We start from the raw sequence: 25,553 nt of genomic DNA on the forward strand, positions 1-25,553 counted from the left end.
TGCCATCAATAACGACTTTGGAACACAACTGAACAGCAGATTTCCATTAATGATCTTTACAATAGAAGCACAGAAACCTTGTATTTAGTAAGCATTAGCTCAGAGCTGGCCCTGATCAATTTGGTGTACTCATAGGCATGCGCAGCTTATTTTATTAGGGTGTGCACCGCCAGAGGGGCTTGTTTAGCACTATTTTACATTCTCTCAGTAAAAATCACATGGCTTAATCTAATTTATCCCTAGTTCCCAATAGTACATGTAGATATAAAACACCCCAGAAAAATAAAATTAATAAAATGAAGCATAATGGCGAGACCACTGGCCAGTACTCCACTATGGCATAACCCTGAGCCCCAGCTGCCACTGCGCCCTGTCTCTGCTTACACTTCCCCAACCTATCCCTGACCCAGTGGCAGAACTAGAGAGTGGTGGGCCTTGGTGCATATGCATTCTCTTGCACCCCAGCAACTACACCCTGATTTTGAGTGGGAAAAGTATGTAAGATTTAGGGGGGCGAACATTTGAGTTATTCACATTATATCACACAGTATGAGTCGAAATTCACATTATGCCACACAGTATGAGCCAAAATTCACATTATGCCGCACAGTATGAGATGAAATTGACATTATGCCACACAGTATGAGCCAAAATTCACATTATGCCACACAGTCTGAGACGAAATTGACATTATGCCACACAGTTTGAGCTGAAATTCATATTATGCCAAAAGGCATGAGCCGAAATTCAGAATATGCCACACGGTATGAGCCGAAATTCACATTACGCCACAACATATGAGCCGAAATTCACAATATGCCACACGGTATGAGCCGAAATTCACAATATGCCACACGGCATGAGCCAAAATTCACATTATGCCACAAGGCATGAGCCGAAATTCACATTATGCCACAAGGCATGAGCCGAAATTCACATTATGCCACAAGGCATGAGACGAAATTTACATTATGCCAAAAGGCATGAGCCGAAATTCACAATATGCCACACGGTATGAGCCGAAATTCACATTACGCCACAAGGCATGAGCCGAAATTCACAATATGCCACACGGTATGAGCCGAAATTCACATTATGCCACAAGGCATGAGCCGAAATTCACATTATGCCACAAGGCATGAGACTAAATTTACATTATGCCACAAGGCATGAGCCGAAATTCACAATATGCCACACGGTATGAGCCGAAATTCACATTACGCCACAAGGCATGAGCCGAAATTCACAATATGCCACACGGTATGAGCTGAAATTCACATTATGCCACAAGGCATGAGCCGAAATTCACATTATGCCACAAGGCATGAGCCGAAATTTACAATATGCCACACGGTATGAACCGAAATTCACAATACGCCACAAGGCATGAGCCGAAATTCAGAATATGCCACAAGGTATGAGCTGAAATTCAGAATATGCCATACGGTATGAGCCGAAATTAACAATATGCCACACTGTATGAGCCGAAATTCACATTACGCCACAAGGCATGAGCCGAAATTCACAATATGCCACACGGTATGAGCTGAAATTCACATTATGCCACAAGGCATGAGCCGAAATTTACAATCTGCCACACGGTATGAACCGAAATTCACATTACGCCACAAGGCATGAGCCGAAATTCAGAATATGCCACAAGGTATGAGCCGAAATTCAGAATATGCCACACGGTATGAGCCGAAATTCACATTATGTCACACGGCATGAGCAGAAATTCATATTCTGGTTTTCATATTCAGAGGATGACACTGGGGTGAGGCGGAGGGTGACAGCCATGAGGGTGACACTGGGGTGATGCAGTCGGAGAAAAGCAGAGGGTGACATGTAGTGGGAGACAGAGGGTGATACTGGGGTAACACAGTGGGTGACAGGCAAATGGTAACACTGGGGACATGTAGTGGGTTACAGGCAAATGGTAACACTGGGGACATGTAGTGGGTGACAGGCAGAGAGAGTGACAGCCATAAGGGTAGCACTGGGGTGAGGCAGTGGGAGAAAGGCAGAGGGTGACACTGAAGATACTTAGTAGATGACAGGCAGAAGGTGAGACTGGGGACATGTAGTGGGGACAGGCAGAAAAGGTGACACCGGGGTGAGGCAATAGGAGATAGACAGAGGGGCACACTATGGACAAGTAATGGGTGACATGCATAGGGAGACACTAGTGATACGTACTGGGTGACATGGATGAAGTTTGGGGGTGCAGCAGATGGGCATTTGGAGCTGTGAGGGGAGAGTGGGGCATGTGTGGGCAGCAGGTGGGACTGTATTGAGAACGTTCTTAATGAAAAAGCTGAGAGAAGACCAGGTACCCTGGCCACACCACATCCATTAATGTGGAGACCTGACAGACACGGGGAAGAGCCAGCATGAAGCAGAGAGCTGGGTAAGTGGGACAAACCTTGGCTGCAGGCGGCTACTCTCTCCAGTACCACCAGCTGGCTCAGCTCCGCCGACACCTTGCCCTGCAGACGCTCTGAGTCCCTGGCCCCTCAGCAGCTCTTTCAGTGTGCACTCTGCTCCGTCCATCACCTCCGCGGGTCCCGCAGCCATGGCATCCTGGAATCTGTCAAACAAGTCACGTCACACAAACGCAGGGGCCGCTGGGGGGAGTACAGACGGCTCCTGCGGAGTAGAAACTTGCCCGCTTCTCCATGATCCTTAGTGGACCCGCTTCACCGCGACTGTGGAGCTGGTATATGTAATAGGCTAACACTGAGGGGTACCTGACATTAGGGTATGCCTGTGCAATACCCCCCATGCGCACGCCTATGCATAGAACGCATACATATACATACACATAGAACATATACATATAAACACACATATGGGTTTGGTATGCATGACAGCCGGATGGGATGCCGGCAGTCAAAATACCGACGCCAGCATCCAGAGGAATGAAATCCTGACGGATGATTTAACTAATCTATTCTCTGTCCCCTACCCCCTAAGACTAACCCTCCCTTCCCGCAGCCTAACCCTAACCTCCCCTCTCAGTGCCTAACCCTAAACTCCACCCGGTGGTGCCTTATCTTAACCCCCCCCTGTCCGCAGCCTAACCCTAACCTCCCACCTCCTGTAGCCTAACCCTATCCCCTCCAGTGTCGGCTAAATCTACCCCCTCTCCCTTCTCCGGCAGTAGTCAAAGTTCTGTGGCTATACTTACAATGGCCGGGATCCTAACACATACACAGACATGGTACACACACTGCACATATACACACAAATACAAAACATACATATACACATATGTAGAACACATACACATACAGTACATATAAACACACACACACACACACACACACACACACACACAACGCATACATATGCACATATATAGACTAGAGTACACACACAAACCCACTGACACCTCGAGGATGGGGCCTGGCGGTAGCTGCAGGAACCAGGAGCAGATCAGTGCTGGTGGTCGCGCAGGGCCCTTTTCATAATTAAGCTCCGCCCACTAGCGGCTTATGTCGCGGGTCGGTGGGGGAGGGGGCGGAGCCAATATGACACCATTCAAAGAGAAACATGTCATAATGGCTCCGCCCCTCACCACCGACCCGCAAATCGCGGCATATAGCCGCGAGGGTTCGGAGCTTCAATCGCCGGGACAGGGACCCACTTGAAATAAAAAATACATTTGATCCACGGTGAGGGAAACTCGCAGGTCCTTCCATTGCCCAAAGTTTAGTTGAGCCAGCTCTGGCATGCCCCTGGCCACTGCAAATGCCCTAGGCATTTGCCTATAGATAGGGCCGGCTCTGACTGCCCGCTTACGTTCTCTGCTGCCACCTGTCAAGTGTCGGGGTTGCCGGACATTAGGGGGTGCCTGTGCGCACCAGGCACCCCCCGTGCGCACGCCTATGGGTGTACTAGGCAACATTTTGTCTTGAAGAGCTCCAGTGCAATTGAGAGCAGAGCAGTAACTAGATTTGTTGGTGTCCTGTGCCAGAAAGAGAATTGGCGCCCCCTTATTTTTACAATAGGGACATAAAAGCATGCTTTGCGGGGATGGGGTATGACAAAATTTATTTCAATATTCTGCCACACCCAGGACTCAACACTAAACAATTTTAATTGAATTGTAGATAATATGAATTGTCTAAATTATACTACTAGTCAACATGCAATAATTTATACCTCCCAACTCCAATGGGATCAAAGGAAGGACATTAACGCCCCCCGAATGCGCGCGTCCGAAATTGGTGGTGTGGTCTCTCCACAAGGGGTGTGGCCTCGCTATGGGGCATGGACACATGGACAGCGCTCAGTGAGCTGCAGGCCATTCCACTGTCCCTATCTGTCGGGGAATAGACGCTGTGAGCATGCGCACAGCATCTATTCACCGCTGCTCTGCTCAGAGCAACGAGTGACGGGGGTCTCCCAACTGTCCCCCCCACCCGCGGACACTGTGACATGCGGGTGGGACAGCGGGACAGACTGTGAAAAATAGGACTGTCCCATCAAAATTGGGACAGTTAGGAGGCGTGATGATTGTTTATGTGCTTTCCTTTGGAATAATTAAGACACATTGTAAAAATGTTTTTCTGTTTTTGTTTCTCCAGGCTCATTGAAACATCAATGGAAGGTCCATTTCATAAAGAGGATTATATTTAACTTTACAGTAATGCCGAACTACAAGGAAACTTCAGGGAGAAATGATGCTCGACCCCTCTCCGCCTGCCCAGACATCCTTATTGCAAAGAGATATTTGATACAGCAAAAGCTAGGCAGAGGGAGCTTTGGAACAGTCTATCTAGTATTAGATCAGAAGGCAAAAGAGGAAGATAAACTGTAAGTACTGTAACTTAAATGAACCATGTATGACTATATTTTCTTAGACAAACATGGAACTTCCAACACTAATATAGCGGGTGGTCTTCTGTATGCCGGTGGTCGGGCTCCCGGCGCTCAGTATACCGGCGCCGGGAGCCCGACAGCCGGCATACCGACACTTATTTTCCCTCGTGGGGGTCCACGACCCCCATAGAGGGAGAATAAAATAGTGTGGCGCGCGTAGCAGCGAGCCCGCAAGGGGCTCATTTGCGCTCGCCACGCTGTCGATAAGCCGGCGGTCGGGCTCCCGGCGCCGGGATGCTAGTCGCCGGGAGCCCGACCGCCGGCCAGCCGTAGTGAACCCAATATAGCACCACTGTAGCTCTTAGAACATGCTATATCTATAGACTCAAACATCAAGCATTTTGCAAACTCACTTAATGTATTATCGTATTTTTCGGACGCTTTCTGCTCAATGAAAAGTCGGATCCAGATGTTTTGCCCGTGTGAAGTACACAACTCGCCCAATGTAATGGAGTCTGATATTGCAAGTCGGACACAAAACAGCTCTATGGGGCCGCATATTGCATGCGATCTGGGCGCCCTCTTACCGCTCCTATCGGCAGCATGTATTACCCTGCACATGCAGGGACAAGGGCTCAGAAAGGAGCCCGTCCTTGCGATGTGCTCGGGGTGTCCGGCCCTCTGCGCATGCGCAGTCATAGTGACAGCCATGTACAGGGTCCCTTTCTGGCGGAGGGTTTCAGTGGAACCCTGCCGGAACTACATCCCGCAATATGTAGTCCATAGGCTACAATGGGCTACCGCAATCAGGAGATTGTGGTAGCTGCGGGGGTAAATATCAGGAATGCTGCGGATTCCCGTTATTGATACATAGGGCAGGCTGCGGGCGGCAATGGAGGGCAGGCTGCGGGCGGAAATGGAGGGTTCGCAGCAGGTATTGGAGATACCTGCTGCAATCCCTCCTTTATACATTCGGGGGATACCTAGTATTTGCGGTTAGCCCCTGAAAACTGGTGTTTTCAGGGACATAGCCGCAAATACTTTTTGATAAATGGGCCCCTAAAACTCTTAAAGAATTTAGAGGTGTTTTTTTTGGCCAGCTGGTTATGTAAATGTTGGAAATGAATTATAAGTACACTTTTCAAGCACATTTGCAATAAATACACACTTTTCAATAGATTTTGACACAGAAAACAAACTTTGATCTGTAAAAGGGTTCAGTATGAATTACTGGCGGCCCGGATGCCGGGCGTCAGTATACTGACAGCGGCATTCCAGTCACCAGTATGACGGCAGCGGGGCGAGCGCAATTAGTCTTCTTGCAGGCTTGTTGCGCTCGCCACGCTGCGGGCTTGGATGTCGTGGACACCCATAAGTGGGAATAGTCCTGTTGCGCCGGTATTCCGGCTGATTGGAGTCCGGCCTCGGTATCCTGAACGCCGGGATCCCAACAGCTGCCAAATTAAACATATGCCCTGTAAAAATAGTCTGTGTAGTGTATATGTGATTTTTGCACATTTTGCACAGAAAATGCGTCTCACATACAAATGGAAGCATTGGGATGCACAAGCAGGTTATGCGGATTTAAATGATATGTGGCATGGCTATATTCTGTGAGTAATTGCGACTGTATCAGCATACCTAATTATGCTACCGTGTTTGGCTGGAATACACTGTTGCATAACACTTTGTATGCATATACAGTTCTATTACACACAGAATATAGGCATGCTGCATATCATTTTTGACTAAATTGTGGTCCTTTGGTGTCTCTATTTAGGATTGATTATGTGTTACATACTGTACCCTATCTGATTGCTGCTCTAGATCTCCTTGAGGGCTGTTAATGCATAGCTGTGCTGTTGCTAGGTAATTTACACTGTGGAGCGCGTAGGGGAACTTGTCCCTGCCTAGTGCATTCCAGTTGCTTGGAAACGATCTTGTGTTATTTCCTGTTGGTCAGTATGAATTGTGACGCTTTATACACGTTCTACTTCTTGTTGCGGTGGAACGCATACCGGAAGTACAGTAGCGATTAGAGCTAATTCATGTTTTCTGGCTGTTTTAATGCTTTTAGCCTTCTATAGTGAATGTACCCCAGGTACAGTAAGTGGTTAAGTAAACCGTTGTGTATAGAGACGTAGAAGGGTGCTGTTTGGCCACTAATGGGCACTAATGCTCCCCATTGTTGAAAGGGGAGGGGCTGGTAAGTAAGCATGCTACAGTAGGTTTATAAGGAGTCCCAGGGCAGCTCTCAGTGTGCTTCTTTCTCTTCTACTGGTGGGGATGTTTTGAAGAAGATTATGTTTGTTAACCGAAATGTCGACCACATGCTTTTACACTGGTGATGTAAGTAACAAAACTCTGTGGAACTGCTTATGAAAAGTCCTTGGTGAACATATATATATATTGTAGTCATATATGATCCGGTGCACTCTAAACTAAGTGTCATTGACTGGATGTTCTCTGTATTTCCGGCAGTAGCGGATCTTGCCATGGGCAAGCAGGACTTTTGCCCGGGGCGCCGGCGCCTTCCGGAGGGCGCTGCACCATGGCAAGATCCGCTACTGTGCCCGCCGCTGGTCCCCCGCTGTGAAGGGAACTAAATGCCATCGCGCACCGCACAGCATTGTGGGACTGACACAGACGCTAGGGGTCATAATTGACCTCTAGTGTCTATCTGTCCCATAGATCCGAGGAGAGGAGGTCTGTAGCGGTCGGGAATCAGGAGCGGGGATAGTATTAATTTTTTTTCTTTGTGTAAGCGGCGCTACTCCTACAGGGGGCACAAATGGGGGCACAACTCTACAGGGGGCGTAACTGACCACGCCCCCTGTATGAAGCCACACCCCTATTTTCTGCCCGGGGCGCCAAAAGGGCTAGAACCGGCCCTGATTGCCGGAGATGCAGGGAACAATCTCTTTAACCACTGATACCACTTTCAGACATAAAAGTCTGGAAGTCCCGGCAATTATCCGGCAGTTCAATGGGACCTGCCTGACCCCCCTTTCACACAGATAAGCAATTTACTGGGTTGAGAATATCGACCTGGTAATTTGCAGATCAACACGGGTATTTTGTCTGTGTGAAAGGGTCAACCCGAGTCGAAATCCCTGTGTCTCCGACCCTGGTAAATTCCAAGGTCGAAGTCCCGGGAATGTCAACCCAGGTTGACCCTTTCACACAGAACCGTGTTTTTCATGAAATTACCGGGTGGAACTTCGTCACCTGGTAATTTCAGTTTCTGTGTGAAAGAGGTATTAGCTGACAATTTATCCCTTCAAAAACCATTTATACAGTTGTTCTTTTACATTTTTTTGTAATGTAATATAGTTTATTCAATATTTTTTCAAATATTTAAGTTTTGTATTATGCACTTCTGCAGAACTGATTCCTCGTCTATAACGGGGGGACGCAGTGGGGTTGCACTGTCGCATGTAAACTGACCGTACCAGTTAAGTGGTTAAGTGAGTGGGCAGGCTAAGCCCAACAAACTGTCTGAGCTCACATACTGGGAAAACTTGGAAGCCAATCTCCCAACATAAAAGTGGAGTATTAATGCAGACAGGAAAAAGCGTAGTGCTATTATTACTGTCATTGGATTGAAATTCTACTGTATAAAACAAAATAATTTTGAATGAGAAATCTGTCAACATTTTAGATACTTGGGAATAATTTATTGCAGAAGATGGATAAAATTATAATGAGAACAAGCTCTCATGCTACAGCCATTTCCCCTTCCCAGGGGTGTAATCCTAAACAAGAAACAGGGAATTAGTATGCTACTGCCAGCAGCTCCAGCATATGCCTATATGTACAAAGCACTTCATTTGTTTCCCAAATGATCCATCATAGCACAGCATTTCCGATTCATAGAACAGATACAGATTGCTGTAAAGATGTTTGATTCCTATATAGCTTCAAAAATTAGTAATGATAATGTTTGTAGTTTCCAACTCCTGTATTGTTTTTACTAATTATACTTCAGCTTTAATTGTAAACTTTAAATATACACAGTATTTCATCATACCTCTATATTACCGACATAAAATCCTAGAATATATATTTTTGCCATTTGTCACTAATGTTCACTTTCTCATAGGCCCTACACACTTAAAGATTTTACTGAACGATATGATCTTGTTCATATCGTTTAGTGTGTAGGCACCAATGATGAATGATGCGCGGCTCCGCGCTCGTTCATCGTTGGTGCCGGCTTGTTCATTACTGCAGGCCAATAAGGACAATCTCGTCCATATTAGCATGCAGGGCTATGGAGCCGGGTGACGAGAGGAGAGAAGAACCCCCCCGTCACCCCCCGCCAGCGGGTCGCCGAGTGTGTAGAGCCCATCAGTGACTTGATCTTAACACTATTAGAGATCTGACAGGCACAGGTTTTAGGGCCTCAATTCTGATCGCAGCAACAAATTTGTTAGCTAATGGGCAAAACCATGTGCACTGCAGGGGGGGGGGCAGATATGACATGCGCAGACAGAGTTATAGGTCCTACACACATGCCGATATCACTGCACGATATGAACGAGATAACGTTCATATCGTGCAGTGTGGAGTCACCAGCGATGAACGATGCACGGCCCCGCGCTCGTTCATCGCTGGTGACATGTCGGCTGTGCATGCAGGCCAATATGGACGAGATCGTCCATATTTGCCTGCACGTCTATGTAGCCGGGTGACGGGCGGAGTGAAGAAACTTCACTCCCCCCGTCACTGCCCCCCGCCGCTGGGTCGCCCGTCGGCCGTATCGGCCGTCGGGCACCTCGGCGGCACATCGCCTAATGTGTAGGGCGCCTAAGATTTGGGTGTGCTCAAACTGAAATCTAAATTGCAGTGTAAAAATAAAGCAGGCAGTATTTACCCTGCACAGAAACAAAATAACACACCCAAATCTAACTCTCTCTGCACATGTTATATCTGCCCCCCTGCAGTGCACATGGTTTGGCCCATTAGCTAACAAATTTGCTGCTGCGTTCACATCTGAATTAGGCCCTTAGTTGTGACAGACTTATGCTCTGTTCACCATGAGGTAGTATAGCAGAGCACTAATGAACCATAAAAAAGTGGTAATGTTCCATACTAATTTGGTTAGTTAAAGGGGCTCTCCAAGTGGAGGTAAATTGCGGTATTAGCTACAGTGAATGCCCAGCAACATGCATGAAATTCACACCACACACCCAGTTGCTCCAACAAGTCTCTGCTCTCGCTGCTGCTTGCACTGCTTCAGAGTACAGATATTGGTGTGAATTGTATTGGGGTAAGAGAAGTGACCTCCACTGAAAGGCTAAATGGCAGGTTACTACTATGTGGGCTGTCCCAAGAGTACATTCTACTTTAACCCCCAAGACATGCAAGAAGCACTAGTGAAGGGGCTGTTCCAGCTGTCCAGACAAGAGGTCCGATTCAGACCTGATCGCTGCGCTGCAAATTACACCATATTTGCCTACCCGCCCTCATTCTGCAGGAGACTCCCTGAAATAGCAGCAATCTCCCTCACTCCCGAAATAGACCAGCAATCTCCCTGATTGCACCTTACCCCCATTATGCAGCTGTTACATTCTTGGGGGAAAAAAGAAATCAGAGATACATACATTCAAATGGGCTCATCAGTGCCATTTCCCTGCATTGGTTACATGCGTTTAAAATAAGGTTTCTCGTGGCCACTTACAGTATATGGAACCTCTTGTAAAACACAATACACAAACAAATTCTGCAAAATATCAGTGTCTTTTCTTCAACAACTTGATCTTACTAACTTTGGGGCTCATTTACACTTGGATGTAAGTAATTTTCATGACTCGCCTCTCAGATGTAGCAGTATGCGTCCGCGCTGATAGGTGTTACTTTCACAATCTCCCTGAAATGCTTTTTCAAAAGTAGGCAAGTGTGAATTACACTGTCCTGCGATCAGATAGTCGCCACCCAGGTAAACTGTAAATTCGCCCCGTGCAAGTGTGCAATCGCATGTGTACGCTGTGCGAAAATTCCCCTCAGTCAGTGGACAGCTGCAAAACCGTTCGCATCACACTCACCATCCAATGTTTTTCCCATTCTGTGCAGTCTGTGCGTAGCTCAATACTTACTCCTCTAGTGCGAAGAAATCAAGCTGATCGGGGCCGGAGCTGACATCACACACCCACCCTGAAAATGCTTGGGAACGGCTGCGTTTTTCCTGACACTCCCAGAAAATGTCCAGTTACCACCCACAAACGTCCTCTCCTGTCAATCACCTTGCGAACAGCCGTGCAATCGAAATATTCGCACCATCCTGTCGCTGTTTGGCGATGTGCGTGTGCATTGCGCTGCATGCGCAGTAGTTCGCTAATCGCCCGCTGTGTGAAAATGCACAGCAGCAATCAGGTCTGAATCGGGCCCAAGGTCCTGTGCACTAAATATTGCCAAGCCCTGGATTCATACAGTAGATGTAGGTAAATTCATAGTTGCCTACCCTCCTGCATGAGACTCTCTGAAATAGCAGCAATCTCCCTGACTCCCTGAATAGTCACCAATCTCCCTGATTACACTTTATCCCCATTATGCAGGCGTTACAGTCTTGGGGAAAAAAAGAGAAATCTGAGATACATACATTCAAATGGGATCATTTGGGGGCATCACAGACGGTGTAATGGTTAGCATTACTGCCTCACAACACTGTTGGCTCCAACAAAAATTAACCCTAGTGAGAATGTGTGTGCATTTACATGTGGTACGTGAATATAGATTGTAAGCTCATCTGGGGCAGGGACTGATGTGAATGGCCAAATATTCTCTGTAAAGCGCTGCAGAATATGTGTGCACTATATAAATAACTGGTAATCATCAGTGCCATTTCCCTGCATTGGTTATAAGGCACAATGGGGCAAATGTATTAACCTGGAGAAGGCATAAGGAAGTGATAAACCAGTGATAAGTGTAAGGTGATAAAGGAATCAGCCAATCAGATCCTAACTGTTAATTTACATATTGGAGCTGATTGGCTGGTGTCTTTCACCCTGCACTTATCACTGATTACTTATGCCTTCTCCAGCTTAATACATCTGCCCCAGTGATCCCTATGGCTACATGCATTTTAAGTAATGTTTCTCATGGCCACTTACAGTATACTGTAAAACACAATACACAAACAAATCTTGAAAAATCTGTGTCTTTTCTTCAACAAGTAGATCTTACTAACTTTGGGGCTCATTTACATTTGAATGTACAGTAAGTCATTTTTATGACACACCTCGCAGATGTAGACGTATACGATAGCGCTGATAGGTGTTACTTTCACAATCTCCTTGAAATGCTTTTTCAAAAGTAGGCAAGTGTGGGTAAATCAAAATACATAAATTATGTGAGTATTGGCTCTAAGCAAACAGTATTCAGTCATGAATATTTGACATGCTCATACTTCCCAACTTTAGAAAGTTGGGAGAAGGGACACAGACAGAAATTAGGGGGCGTGGCATCATGGAAGTGCCGTGATCACAGACCACACCCCATTTTCACCCCCTACACCAGGCATTCCCAACCACGGTCCTCAAGGCACACAAACAGTGCTGGTTTTAGTGATATCCAGGCTGTAGCACAGATGGTTAAATCAAAATAACTGAGGTGCTAATTAAGTCCGAGGAGAGTCGAGTGCAGCACGTGCCTCTCCTGCCCTCAGTCCGGTCTTTGTGTATTGTATCTCAAATCAGTCGCTGGTTCGTGAGCCAATCAGAGCTTGCGGTCCAGCAGTGGCGCTCCTGATTGGCTCATGAACCGGTGCCTGATTGTGATACACACTGCTGCCGCCATAGGGAGACTGGAATGAGGGCAGGAGAGCCGCATTCTGCTCTATCCTCCCCTTGGACACATCGGCTGCAAGGTGGTCGGCCCGGCGGTACTGCGTACCGACTGCCAATTTCTAACCAGTACACAGTACCACCCCATTTAGTACTCACCCTTCCGGAGTCCCCCTTTGGCACTGGCACCTCTCCACAAATCACCGGGCAAATGGTGTAGCGCCCATTTTCTTGGCATTTTGTGCATGCGCAGTAAGGAAGTCTTAGTAAAAATGGCCACCACGCCATTTCACCAAAGATCATAGAGTCTGTCTCCCCTAGACTATACTGTGCTGCCTGGCTGCTGGCTAGAGAGGAGGGGGCCCGGATGGAGGAGGCTGTTCACGGGCCTCCTCCTCTGTTATTACGCCACTGGTCTTAAGTAAAAGCCACATTAATAGGAAATAGCATAAATTGCTCAAAACAAACTTTGTATTAACTTCTATGAAATGATATAGCGCCTTAAAGCTGATTTGGTGGAGTTCCTGGAAAAAATTCTACATGTAGAAGCCTCAGAGCCTGGTAGGAGATATGAGGGGGGCTAACAACCTCTCCCTACACTCATTGGCTATACTTTCCATTCTGCTACTGCTGCACTAATCACCAGGAAAATAGTGCTGCATCCTACAGATATGCACATGCGCAGCAGATAAATCACTGGAAAAATGGTGCCAGTGCCATTTTCCCAGAGATATGTGCATGCACAGTGGTAGACCCATTATATGCTAGACTCACACTACATACTTCCCAACATGACCCTCTCCAGGAGGGACAGGATGTTCTGTGCCTGGACTTCCCTCTTAATGTGTGATTGCCATTACCTGTGCTGAAACACCTTTCTTATCCATTTACCTGTTCAAAACAGGTGCCAGCAATCATAAATTAAGAGGAAAGTCCAGGAGCATAACATTTTGTCTCTCCTGGAGAGGGTCATTTTGGGAGGTATGACACTATATTGAAGAATTAGCATTCTGTATTTTGCAAGTTAGACAATAAAAGCAGATGTCTTAAATATTGCTGCTGGACTGCTTTAATTTGACACAGACTGCATTACACGGTCTCCCAGCTGCAAGTCTGTGAAGACGGTTGAAATATGCGAAATGTGAGCATGCAATCACATGACATTAGTCATGTACAGTTATAGTACTTGTGGAACGATGCACTCTTTCTGAGCTTAATATAGTTAATCTATGTTTCTAATACATGATGATGTTTTCCCGCAGAATGCACGTAATTCAATATTATGCCACTGGATGGCAGCATTGTATTAGATTTAAACCGATTTCTCTTCCTCATTCCAAAAAAAAGAATATTGGCCCTCATTCCGAGTTGATCGGTCGCAAGGCGAATTTAGCAGAGTTACACACGCTAAGCCGCCGCCTACTGGGAGTGAATCTTAGCTTCTTAAAATTGCGACCGATGTATGCGCAATATTGCGATTACTAACTACTTAGCAGTTTCAGAGTAGCTTCAGACTTACTCTGCCTGTGCGATCAGTTCAGTGCTTGTCGTTCCTGGTTGACGTCACAAACACACCCAGCGTTCGCCCAGGCACTCCCACCGTTTCTCCGGCCACTCCTGCGTTTTTTCCGGAAACGGTAGCGTTTTCAGCCACACGCCCCTGAAACGCCGTGTTTCCGCCCAGTAACACCCATTTCCTGTCAATCACATTACGATCGCCGGAGCGAAGAAAAAGCCGTGAGTAAAAATACTTTCTTCATAGTAAAGTTACTTGGCGCAGTCGCAGTGCGAACTTTGCGCATGCGTACTAAGCGGATTTTCACTGCGATGCGATGAAAAATACCGAGCGAACAACTCGGAATGAGGGCCATTGTTTTAAGCCTCAAACTCATTGGTATTTTTTTTAATTTAAAATGTTTGCAAAAACATATTTCATGTTCATTTGTTACCAGCATTTTTGCTGGTGCCTGGGGCTCACTGTAAGTTTACCCAATGCATTTACCCACAGTAAAGGCAAAACATACAAAATAATCTGACAGTCGGAACAGACATGACAAAAGTAAACAGTTAAACTCACTTGGTCCAGTTTTCAACAAGATCATCTAATAATCACTGCCATTGGTGTTATGGCACTCCTCTGCCCTACTATGTTATTTTCCACACATGTTTTATATTTGTGTGAAGATGATTACATGGGAAAAAGGCCAGGGAGCTGATCTAAAGCACAGTCATCTCTAATTGCCATCTGCATGCAATGTCTGCTACAGTGGAGCTCTTATTTTTGATCTTTTGTACATTACATTTATTGCTGGCACAATGAACATTGGCTATATAAAGTATTCACCCCCTGTGGCACGCATCACACACTATTTTCTTATATTACTGGATCAAAATTAATTTATACCAAAAGCACAAAATATTAAGTAATGTTTAATAAAATGAACTCTAAAGCCTTTCTTAATTAATTGGAAATAAAATACAGGTAATATTTACATAATTAAATAATTAACAAAGTATTCAACTCCATAGGCTTTTCCAGCTTTGCACAACTGGGCAATACAACTTTCGTCCATTCTTCATTGCTATGTTGCTCAAATTCTGTCAGGTTCTATCAGATGGGCACAATTTTCATATCATTCTATGGATTCTCTATGGGGATGCAGTCTAAGCTTTGAAGGCATTGATTTTTTTTTCTGTACTTACGTCACTATATAGTGGCTCTCATTATGTGGTTTGGATCATTCTACGCGTGGTATTCTAGAAGGTGACGCATGCAGACTAGGGAGCAAAGGTTCTGGCACAGTGCTTTTACTATGCAGCACCGTCGGCTAAAAGATGTCACTGGGAAGATGGTGTCGTGGAGGAGGACCCACTTGGCTGAACAAGGTAAGTATACTTTAGATGCAGTGCGGTGCATGGGCCCCTGGCCTAGGCCCAGGCGCCCTTGTGCATCACACACCCTGCACCCATTATAAATACACCTATTATGATGTAGCTCATGTTTAGAAATGTGTGGTGCATACACACGGAGAGATTTTGACTATGAGAGATTTTTACTGAGCGATTTCCCTTGAACTGGCTGTAGGAGATTTTGACTAACTTTACCAGAGATTTTGACTAACTTTTCCAGCGATTTTGGCTGTGAGCGACTTTGGCTAACTCATTCAAGCAAGGGGATGCTTTTTCTTTTCCAGCGACATAGCCAAAATTGATTTGCCTGCACAGTCTACTTTTAGCAGCAATAGCGACCTGGCGGGGACGCGCACCGCTATCGCTGGCTGTGTACACATGGAGAGATATGCCCTAACTTTCTGAGCGATTTTGACTATATAGTCAAAATCGCTCAGTTATATCGCTCCGTGTGTATGCACCTTAATCAGCCATAGAATGGAGCCTTGCACAGGCCGGTGTTCTTATTTTTATATCAGCTGAAACACTATATTGCACACAGCGGTACTCAATGAGTCATGTGACCTCTGAAGACAAATTTTATTTATTCAGGGTTTATTTGGGTAAAGCTCCACAAAGGAGGATAACCAATTAGCCCCAGTAATTTACCGGTGCTAATTGTCCTGCTGGGGCCTATCTAATTAGCCCCGATAAGTCGGCACGAGATGCACCTTATCAGGGATTTTGTTTCGTCTGCCTCAGGCAGGCAAAACCAAATCCCCGGAAACAGCCCCGTTTTCGTGCGAAAATGGGGCTGTTTAAATAAAATTGGTGAAACGTCAGGAAAAAGTTCGAAGAATGGCCGTTTTTCAGACTCGATGTTAATTCACTGGTAATTGAATGACCCCCAAAGAGGTGAGGGTGCAATCAGTTATTGTCTGATTTATATTTGCAGTTGCTTAAGAAAAGCTTTTTTGTAGTTTGACATTAAAGTATTTTATTTTGATCAGTTGAAATTATTTCAAAATATTTTGATTAATGATTTAAGAAAGAGGCTGAATACTTATAACATCCATTGCATATATGATTTAAAAGATATTATGTGAACACATTGTATGGCTTTATATACTGCGCAGAGTGCAGGCCTCCAGGGAGGCTGTATTTCCTATCCCAAGATGTCCGCTGAGGTCTTTACTGAGAATATGCAGGGGCTATCTTAAAACTGTATAGTGTGACTCTCTGGGAGACAGAGGTCCCCTGCTTACCTCCAGAGAGACCTGTGATCCACAATGATTCCAGTGCTCTTAACCCACTGCCCAGTGCCTACATACAGTAAATACGGTTACATACCTCCCAACATGACCCACTCCAGGAGGGACAGAATGCTCTGCTCTTGGACTTTCCTCTTAATTTATGTCTGCCATCACCTGTGGTGAAACACCTTTGTTATCCATTCACCTGTTCAAAACAGGTGTAGGCAATCAAAAATTAACCACTTGCCTGGAATGGTCACATCAGATGTGACCATACCAGCAAGTGTCTTATCTGACCTGGTCGCACAGGATGTGACCAGTCAGAGTGTTTGCAGCGGCAGGGAAGGGACACTTCCCTCCGATGCTGCTGCCTCCCTGCACCCTCCCTCAGTGATTGTCAGGCTGACAATTACTGCTGTTCGATCATCACGGCAGGACCCCCCACCCAGCGGCTGCAGACACCCAGCAGCTGCAGACAATACCTGGTGGCTGTCCTGGCTTTCAAAATGAAAGCTGCAATGGTTGCGATGTTTCCGATGGTTGTGGTGTTCCGATGTTGGTGACCAATGTTCTGATGTTTGGAAAAAATTATTTTTATTCAAAAATATTTAACTAAATTAATTTTGAATTAGGTTAAATACACATTCTACAACTAATTCACACATTTAAAAAAATGAAATTTTCTGAGCGGTTTTTGGAAAATAATTTGTCAGTTAAGTGGTTAAGAGAAAAGTTCAGAAGCAGAGCATTGTGTCCTGGAGAGGGTCATATTGGGAGGTATGCAGTTATACCTGCTATCCAGGGACGTGCAGTCAGAGTAGGCAAGGGAGGCAGAGCCTCACCTGTCAAACACCATGTTATACTCCATAGTTTTGACTATAAAAAGGATTAGAATAATACAAAGGCAATATTTATAACTTATACGCATCTTCTTTGTATTAAAGTAATCATTTGTATAATTAAATTGCTCCAGATCTGTGGAGCTCTCTGGAATTGTAGGAAGAAAGGAGACATGAAACATCAACAGCTCTGCCTCATGTCTCATAGTTAGGGACGGCTGCAGCGCTGCCTGTAGAGCGAGGCGGGGCTACACAGAGGCCAATAATACCACTGAAAAAAGAGCCAACTGAGGCATGCCTCACAGTGGCTTGAGCTATGATTGGAGTCCCTGAATATGTCATGTGACCATCCAGGAAGAGGCTGGAGCTCAGCTTCGTTAACAACAAAATGGACGAGGCTGCCGATTTTGTTCATCACCCGCTGTGAGAAAAACCTGGAGGACATTGTGCGCGCACACCTTACCCCGCACATGAGATGTGGGTCCCCGCATACCGTGAGAAGGTTTCAGCGCCTAGCAGAGAAAGCCCGGCTGTATCCTAGGGGAGAGGTGCTCAGACCCGAGTCTCCTATACGCCGCCAAGCCCAGTCTCTCCTTTCCCGGATCAGAATTCCATCATGATGCTGCTGCCCAGTTTTCTGTCCTCCCTGGATGCCCCCCCAGTGTCTCTGTAGTCCCGTTCTCCTGCTTCATTTGGGGCTCCAGAGATGGAAGATAAACCAGCGGGTGAGTGACAGGAGTGATCACTGGCACTGTGAGCAAAAGATTGGGGGAAAGGAGACCAGCAGGTACCACCAGTATGCTCTGTGCATACATCTCATCAGTGAGTACAGTGCCTATATATATATATATATATATATATATATAAAATCGGGTGACACTCATTTATGCAATGTGTGCCACCCAATCTACTAGAAAAGGAAGGTCAAGGTAGTCACCAGTAGATCACTGCAATGTACGGTTCATGAGGTGATAGTGCTCCTATTATATTTTCTCTTAAGACTTTCTCTTAAATAAACGGAACACCACTATCTAAAGACACTCACAACAAATGCATTTGGTTGTTTGGTGACAAATTTTTAATATGGACCATTTTACTTATGATCTGGATCACACATATTTTGCTATTTTCTCCTACTTGTTAGTTTTTGCTTTTTTGTATGTAATAGTCATTATACTTTATCCTCATGTTAGTGCATTTGGGTTACTCAATCCCTTAGTTCTTTTTTCAGACATGTAATTGTGGGCCAATAGTCCATCCCAGCACAGGTTATACCCTCCATTTCTTGTGTCTGTTTGTGCTGTATGTGTACAGTACCTGTGACTGTGCAAGGTTTTAAAGGGGAAGGCACCTGATTATCTATCTATCTATCTATCTATCTATCTATCTATCTATCTATCTATCTATCTATCTATCTATCTTTCTATCTATCTATCTAGTAGCAAAGTATATACTGCTGCACCTTTGTATAATGTGTGTGTAAATTTGGCTCTAATGCTAGCCAGTGCCTCCCCAGCCATTAACCTCACCGCACGTCACTGCTGCTATCTATCTATCCGTCTGCCTGTCTATCTATCTACTTAGCTATCTGTCAATAAACCAACTGGTTAAGTAACTGGTCTGTTGGTTTCAGTTATCCATTGGTGTTTGCCTGTGCTGCACACCTTCAGTGGAACGCGCTCCCCCGCTCCATTAGACTCTCCCCAACCTTGCAAAGCTCAAACGGGCACTTAAAACCCACCTATTCACCAAAGCGTACCCTTCCGATGCATAACCTAGTCCTGAGGCTGCTCCTCCATCCCCCTGCCTCATGCCTTAAACATCTCTGCTTTGCTTACACCCTGCCAGCAGGCTACCTCTCGCCTGCTTGCACCTCATGTCATCTGTCTGTCGCCCCTTCCTACTAGATTGTTAGCTCCTCAGAGCAGGGCCCTTTTTCTTCTTGTTGTCAAAACTCTCTTCTCGACACATTTCACTCGCAGCTCTCTCCTACTCAGCGACCATCTTCACCCGCTTTTTCTCCTGCTGGTAAAGGCTCATCTCCATCTACGGCCGCCAGCCCCAAGTAGTACGATGATTACTCCCTCACTACTTACATCTTAGCTGTATTGTGTTTTGAGAATTGTGGTGCTCTTTGTTATCTGTACTCTATTTTTGTTATTTATTTACTGTAATACTAAGTTTTGTCTCCCTGTACTGTCCATTGTACTGCGCTGCGAAACACTTGTGGCGCCTTATAAATAAACTGTAATAATAATAATAATAATAATAACTCTGCAATATCAACACTTGCACACACATTATTTCCAACACGTGCAAGGTATATAGATGTTAGTGCTGTTGAGTTTGCCCACAATTGAAGAGTTTCTGAACTCTCTAATCATCAGCAATTTTTGCAAGATAACCTAAGAATTTGGGATCAGAAAAGTGGCAGACAGCAATTTGATGATCATAAAACACAAGTATTGCTTTAACTAAAAAGGGAGGTTTGATGTGTTGTTGCCTTTGAAAGTAACAACATGTTCCTACATCAGTTCAGGAGAAGCAAATTAACACATGCAAAGAAGAACAATTTCTTCCCGCTGCTCATTGGATGGATAGCGTGGACTTGTCTGCATCTGAGGTTACATATTGTGCATGATAATCAGACTTGTTTTATTTGATTTAGTTTTCTGTGCTCTAGTTTTATTAAAGGAATATGGGTTTTATTTTGTAATAGTCACTAATTAGAAAAGAACATGTGAATTTGGCCTTTAAAGAGGCTTCATACCACAGTATGGTTTATGTTTACTTTTTCTTTTTCACCCAAATGTGGGCAGACAGAATTGTGTTTCTATAACCCTTTCTCTGTGTACATTTGCATTTGTTAATATGAGTGGGAACTGTGGTTGCTCTGTAGAGATATAATAACATGTTATCTGTATTTAAATATAATGATAGGAAAAGATAGGAAAGGGGGAGGTGTTTGCCAATATGTACATTCGTATTTCAAACCAATCTTGTGGGAAACTGTCGATGAGAAGGGTGACAGTGTAAAACTTCAGAGCCGATGCAGCAGGGGGATGCAAGAAACAAAGTATGTATTTCAGACTGCGTGTGTTCCAGAACCACGTATGTACAACTAGGGGCAATGCAGAGTCATACGCATCTCAGGCACATTTCCAGTAATAACTATCGGGTTGCTCGCATGTACTGTAGGACATCTTGACGTAATCGTGTTCTATACATAGTTGAGTATACTTGTAAATACTACTTTTTTTTTCAGATGCATCTATTTTACCAAGGATAAGGTTGATAATGATGATGGCTCTGTAACCAAGCATACAGATGTCTGGCAGCATAGATGCATTCAACCCTTCATATGGGTGAAAATACGCATTTGCGTTCAATTCCACATCATCTAGGTATTCTTGGCAACAAAACTGCTAATAAGGTGCTGTCCGAGTTTACTGCATGTCAGTAAGTAATGGTGTGTACACACGGTGAGATATTTTCATTACGATTTTGACTATATAGTCAAAATCGTAAGAACAGTTAGTGCAGATCGCAAGGTGAAAGTCACCTTGCAATCCCGATGCGATGCCGATGCGCGGCCCCATGCGGTTGGCATCGCAAGCCTAGATAGACTGTGCAGGCAAGTCAATTTTGACTATCTTTTCTCATAGAAAAGATAGTCAAAATTGACACTTAGCCAAAATCGCACATAGTCAGTATCGCAAACACAGTCATTATATGCTTGCGATACCGACCTAGTCCCTATTGCATAGTGAGAATCGGGGTTAGCCTGAATCTCACCATGTGTACACACCTTAAAAAAGATCATACTGATATTCTGTTAGTAATGTAAATAGAAAGGGCATTGATACGAACACCATGGGCTAATGGTTATAGCCTGCGAGAAGCAGGAATTGCAGGATTCTGTGCAAGTGTGCCCAGATTTTTAAAGCGCCAATCATTTCCACAGCATAGCCAGGTTGGTTTTGCAGTGTACTTGATTGCCGCTTTAAAAATCTGTCCAGACTCGCACAGAATTCTGGATTCCTGCTTCTCGCAGGCATTTAGCCCCATATCTCAGATTCTAACTTACTCAGATATAAATTGGGATATTGAAAGTAAGGCGTATAATTACTACCTGTCGGTTTCCCAAAGCCAACGATAGTTTTGGAACAGCAAAAGTGGTTAATGCTAAATGAGGCATCTTTAGCATTAAATGCTATTGCCTTCTTAAAATTATCAGTGACTTTAACAAACTGATGGATAGTAAATACATACATAGGGGTTCTTGGAAGCACTTTTAATTAGCCATACAAGGTTACTACATTTCCCAAGTGGAACCAATTAGTGGGGAGCTATATTGGATGTAAATCTATATATTGAAACATAAATTACACTTAATGGGTGGCTTTAAGAAATAGCAGTAATAACATGATAACTTGATTTGTAGTTTAATAGAACCTTATTTCTCTAACGTCCTAAGTGGATGCTGGGGACTCCGTCAGGACCATGGGGAATAGCGGCTCCGCAGGAGACAGGGCACAAAAATAAAGCTTTAGGATTAGGTGGTGTGTACTGGCTCCTCCCCCTATGACCCTCCTCCAAGCCCCAGTTAGGTTTTTGTGCCCGTCCGAGCAGGGTGCAATCTAGGTGGCTCTCCTAAAGAGCTGCTTAGAAAAAGTTTTTAGGTTTTTTATTTTCAGTGAGTCCTGCTGGCAACAGGCTCACTGCATCGAGGGACTTAGGGGAGAGAATTTCAACTCACTTGCGTGCAGGATGGATTGGATTCTTAGGCTACTGGACACCATTAGCTCCAGAGGGAGTCGGAACACAGGTCTCACCCTGGGGTTCGTCCCGGAGCCGCGCCGCCGACCCCCCTTACAGATGCTGAAGATTGAAGGTCCGGAAACAGGCGGCAGAAGGCTCTTCAGTCTTCATGAAGGTAGCGCACAGCACTGCAGCTGTGCGCCATTGTTGTCACACACTTCACACCAAGCGGTCACGGAGGGTGCAGGGCGCTGCTGGGGGCGCCCTGGGCAGCAATATTTAATACCTTTATGGCAAAAGAATACATCACATATAGCCATTGAGGCTATATGTATGTATTTAACCCATGCCAGATATCTAAAACTCCGGGAGAAAAGCCCGCCGAAATAGGGGGCGGGGCTTATTCTCCTCAGCACACAGCGCCATTTTCCTGCTCAGCTCCGCTGTGAGGAAGGCTCCCAGGACTCTCCCCTGCACTGCACTACAGAAACAGGGTAAAACAGAGAGGGGGGGCATTTTTTTGGCGATATTTTGATATATTTAAGCTGCTATAAGGAACAACACTTATATAAGGTTGTTCCCATATATATTATAGCGCTTGGGTGTGTGCTGGCAAACTCTCCCTCTGTCTCCCCAAAGGGCTAGTGGGGTCCTGTCTTCGATAAGAGCATTCCCTGTGTGTCTGCTGTGTGTCGGTATGTGTGTGTCGACATGTATGAGGACGATGTTGGTGTGGAGGCAGAGCAATTGCCGATAATGGTGATGTCACCCCCCAGGGAGTCGACACCGGAATGGATGGCTTTGTTTATGGAATTACGTGATAATGTCAGCACATTACAAAAATCAGTTGACGACATGAGACGGCCGGCAAACCAGTTAGTACCTGCCCAGGCGTCTCAGACACCGTCAGGGGCTGTAAAGCGCCCTTTACCTCAGTCGGTCGACACAGACCCAGACACAGACACTGAATCTAGTGTCGACGGTGATGAAACAAACGTATTTTCAAGTAGGGCCACACGTTATATGATCACGGCAATGAAGGAGGCTTTGCATATCTCTGATACTGCAAGTACCACAAAAAGGGGTATTATGTGGGGGGTGAAAAAACTACCTGTAGTTTTTCCTGAATCAGAGGAATTAAATGATGTATGTGATGAAGCGTGGGTTAACCCAGATAGAAAAGTGCTAATTTCAAAAAAGTTATTAGCATTATACCCTTTCCCGCCAGAGGTTAGGGCGCGCTGGGAAACACCCCCTAGGGTGGATAAGGCGCTCACACGCTTATCAAAACAAGTGGCGTTACCGTCTCCTGATACGGCCGCCCTCAGGGATCCAGCTGATAGGAGACTGGAAACTACCCTAAAAAGTATATACACACATACTGGTGTTATACTGCGACCAGCCATCGCCTCAGCCTGGATGTGCAGTGCTGGGGTCGTCTGGTTGGATTCCCTGACTGAAAATATTGATACCCTGGATAGGGACAGTATTTTATTGACTATAGAGCAATTAAAGGATGCTTTCCTTTATATGCGAGATGCTCAGAGAGATATTTGCACTCTGGCATCGAGAGTAAATGCGATGTCCATATCTGCCAGAAGGAGTTTATGGACGCGACAGTGGTCAGGTGATGCGGATTCCAAACGACATATGGAAGTATTGCCGTATAAAGGGGAGGAATTATTTGGCGTCGGTCTATCGGATCTGGTGGCCACGGCAACTGCCGGAAAATCCACCTTTTTACCTCAGACCCCCTCCCAACAGAAAAAGACACCGTCTTTTCAGCCGCAGTCCTTTCGGTCCTATAAGAACAAGCGGACAAAAGGACAGTCATATCTGCCTCGGGGCAGAGGAAGGGGTAAGAGAGGGCAGCAAGCAGCCCCTGCCCAGGAACAGAAGCCCTCTCAGGGTTCTGCAAAGCCCTCAGCATGACGCTGGGGCCTTACAAGCGGACTCAGGAGCGGTGGGGGGTCGACTCAAGAATTTCAGCGCACAGTGGGCTTGCTCACAGGTGGACCCCTGGATCCTGCAGGTAGTATCTCAGGGTTACAGGTTGGAATTCGAGAAGTCTCCCCCTCGCAGGTTCCTAAAGTCTGCTTTGCCAACGTCTCCCTCAGACAGGGCGATGGTATTGGAAGCCATTCACAAGCTGTTTTCTCAGCAGGTGATAGTCAAGGTACCCCTCCTACAACAGGGAAAGGGGTATTACTCCACGCTATTTGTGATACCGAAGCCGGACGGCTCGGTAAGACCTATTCTAAATCTGAAATCTTTGAACCTGTACATACAAAAATTCAAGTTCAAGATGGAGTCACTCAGAGCAGTGATAGCGAATCTGGAAGAAGGGGACTTTATGGTGTCCCTGGACATAAAGGATGCTTACCTGCATGTCCCAATTTGCCCTTCACATCAAGGGTACCTCAGGTTCGTGGTGCAAAACTGTCATTATCAGTTTCAGACGCTGCCGTTTGGATTGTCCACGGCACCTCGGGTCTTTACCAAGGTAATGGCCGAAATGATGATTCTTCTGCGAAGAAGAGGCATATTAATTATCCCTTACTTGGACGATCTCCTGATAAGGGCAAGGTCCAGAGAACAGCTGGAGGACGGAGTAGCACTAACCCAACTAGTGCTGCAACAACACGGGTGGATTCTGAATTTTCCAAAATCTCAGTTGACCCCGACGACACGTCTGCTGTTCCTGGGAATGATTCTGGACACGGTTCAGAAAAAGGTGTTTCTTCCGGAGGAGAAAGCCAGGGAGTTATCCGAACTTGTCAGGAACCTCCTAAAACCAGGGAAAGTGTCTGTGCATCAATGCACAAGAGTCCTGGGAAAGATGGTGGCTTCTTACGAAGCGATTCCATTCGGCAGATTCCACGCACGAACTTTTCAGTGGGATCTGCTGGACAAATGGTCCGGATCACATCTGCAGATGCATCAGCGGATAACCTTATCGCCACGGACAAGGGTGTCTCTTCTGTGGTGGTTGCAGAGTGCTCATCTGTTAGAGGGCCGCAGATTTGGCATACAGGACTGGGTCCTGGTGACCACGGATGCCAGTCTGAGAGGCTGGGGAGCGGTCACACAGGGAAGAAACTTCCAGGGAGTATGGTCAAGCCTGGAGATGTCTCTTCACATAAATATACTGGAGCTAAGAGCGATTTACAATGCTCTAAGTCTGGCAAAACCCCTGCTTC

General features: G+C 45.6%; 1 protein-coding gene across 3 annotated transcripts in view; it reads left to right on the top strand.

The window, feature by feature from the left end:
* The window catches only part of NEK11 (NIMA related kinase 11), a 959,809-nt gene that overhangs the window by 77,289 nt on the left and 856,967 nt on the right, over window positions 1-25,553 (top strand). For all 3 annotated transcript variants that reach the window (XM_063922363.1, XM_063922362.1, XM_063922361.1), the window contains exon 2: window positions 4,593-4,821. In XM_063922363.1, coding sequence (XP_063778433.1) covers window positions 4,655-4,821 — 167 coding nt within the window. In that variant the 5' untranslated portion in view covers window positions 4,593-4,654. The remainder of the gene's footprint in view (window positions 1-4,592; window positions 4,822-25,553) is intronic.

This window comes from Pseudophryne corroboree, chromosome 5 (assembly GCF_028390025.1).
Source record: "Pseudophryne corroboree isolate aPseCor3 chromosome 5, aPseCor3.hap2, whole genome shotgun sequence".
NCBI lineage: Eukaryota > Metazoa > Chordata > Amphibia > Anura > Myobatrachidae > Pseudophryne > Pseudophryne corroboree.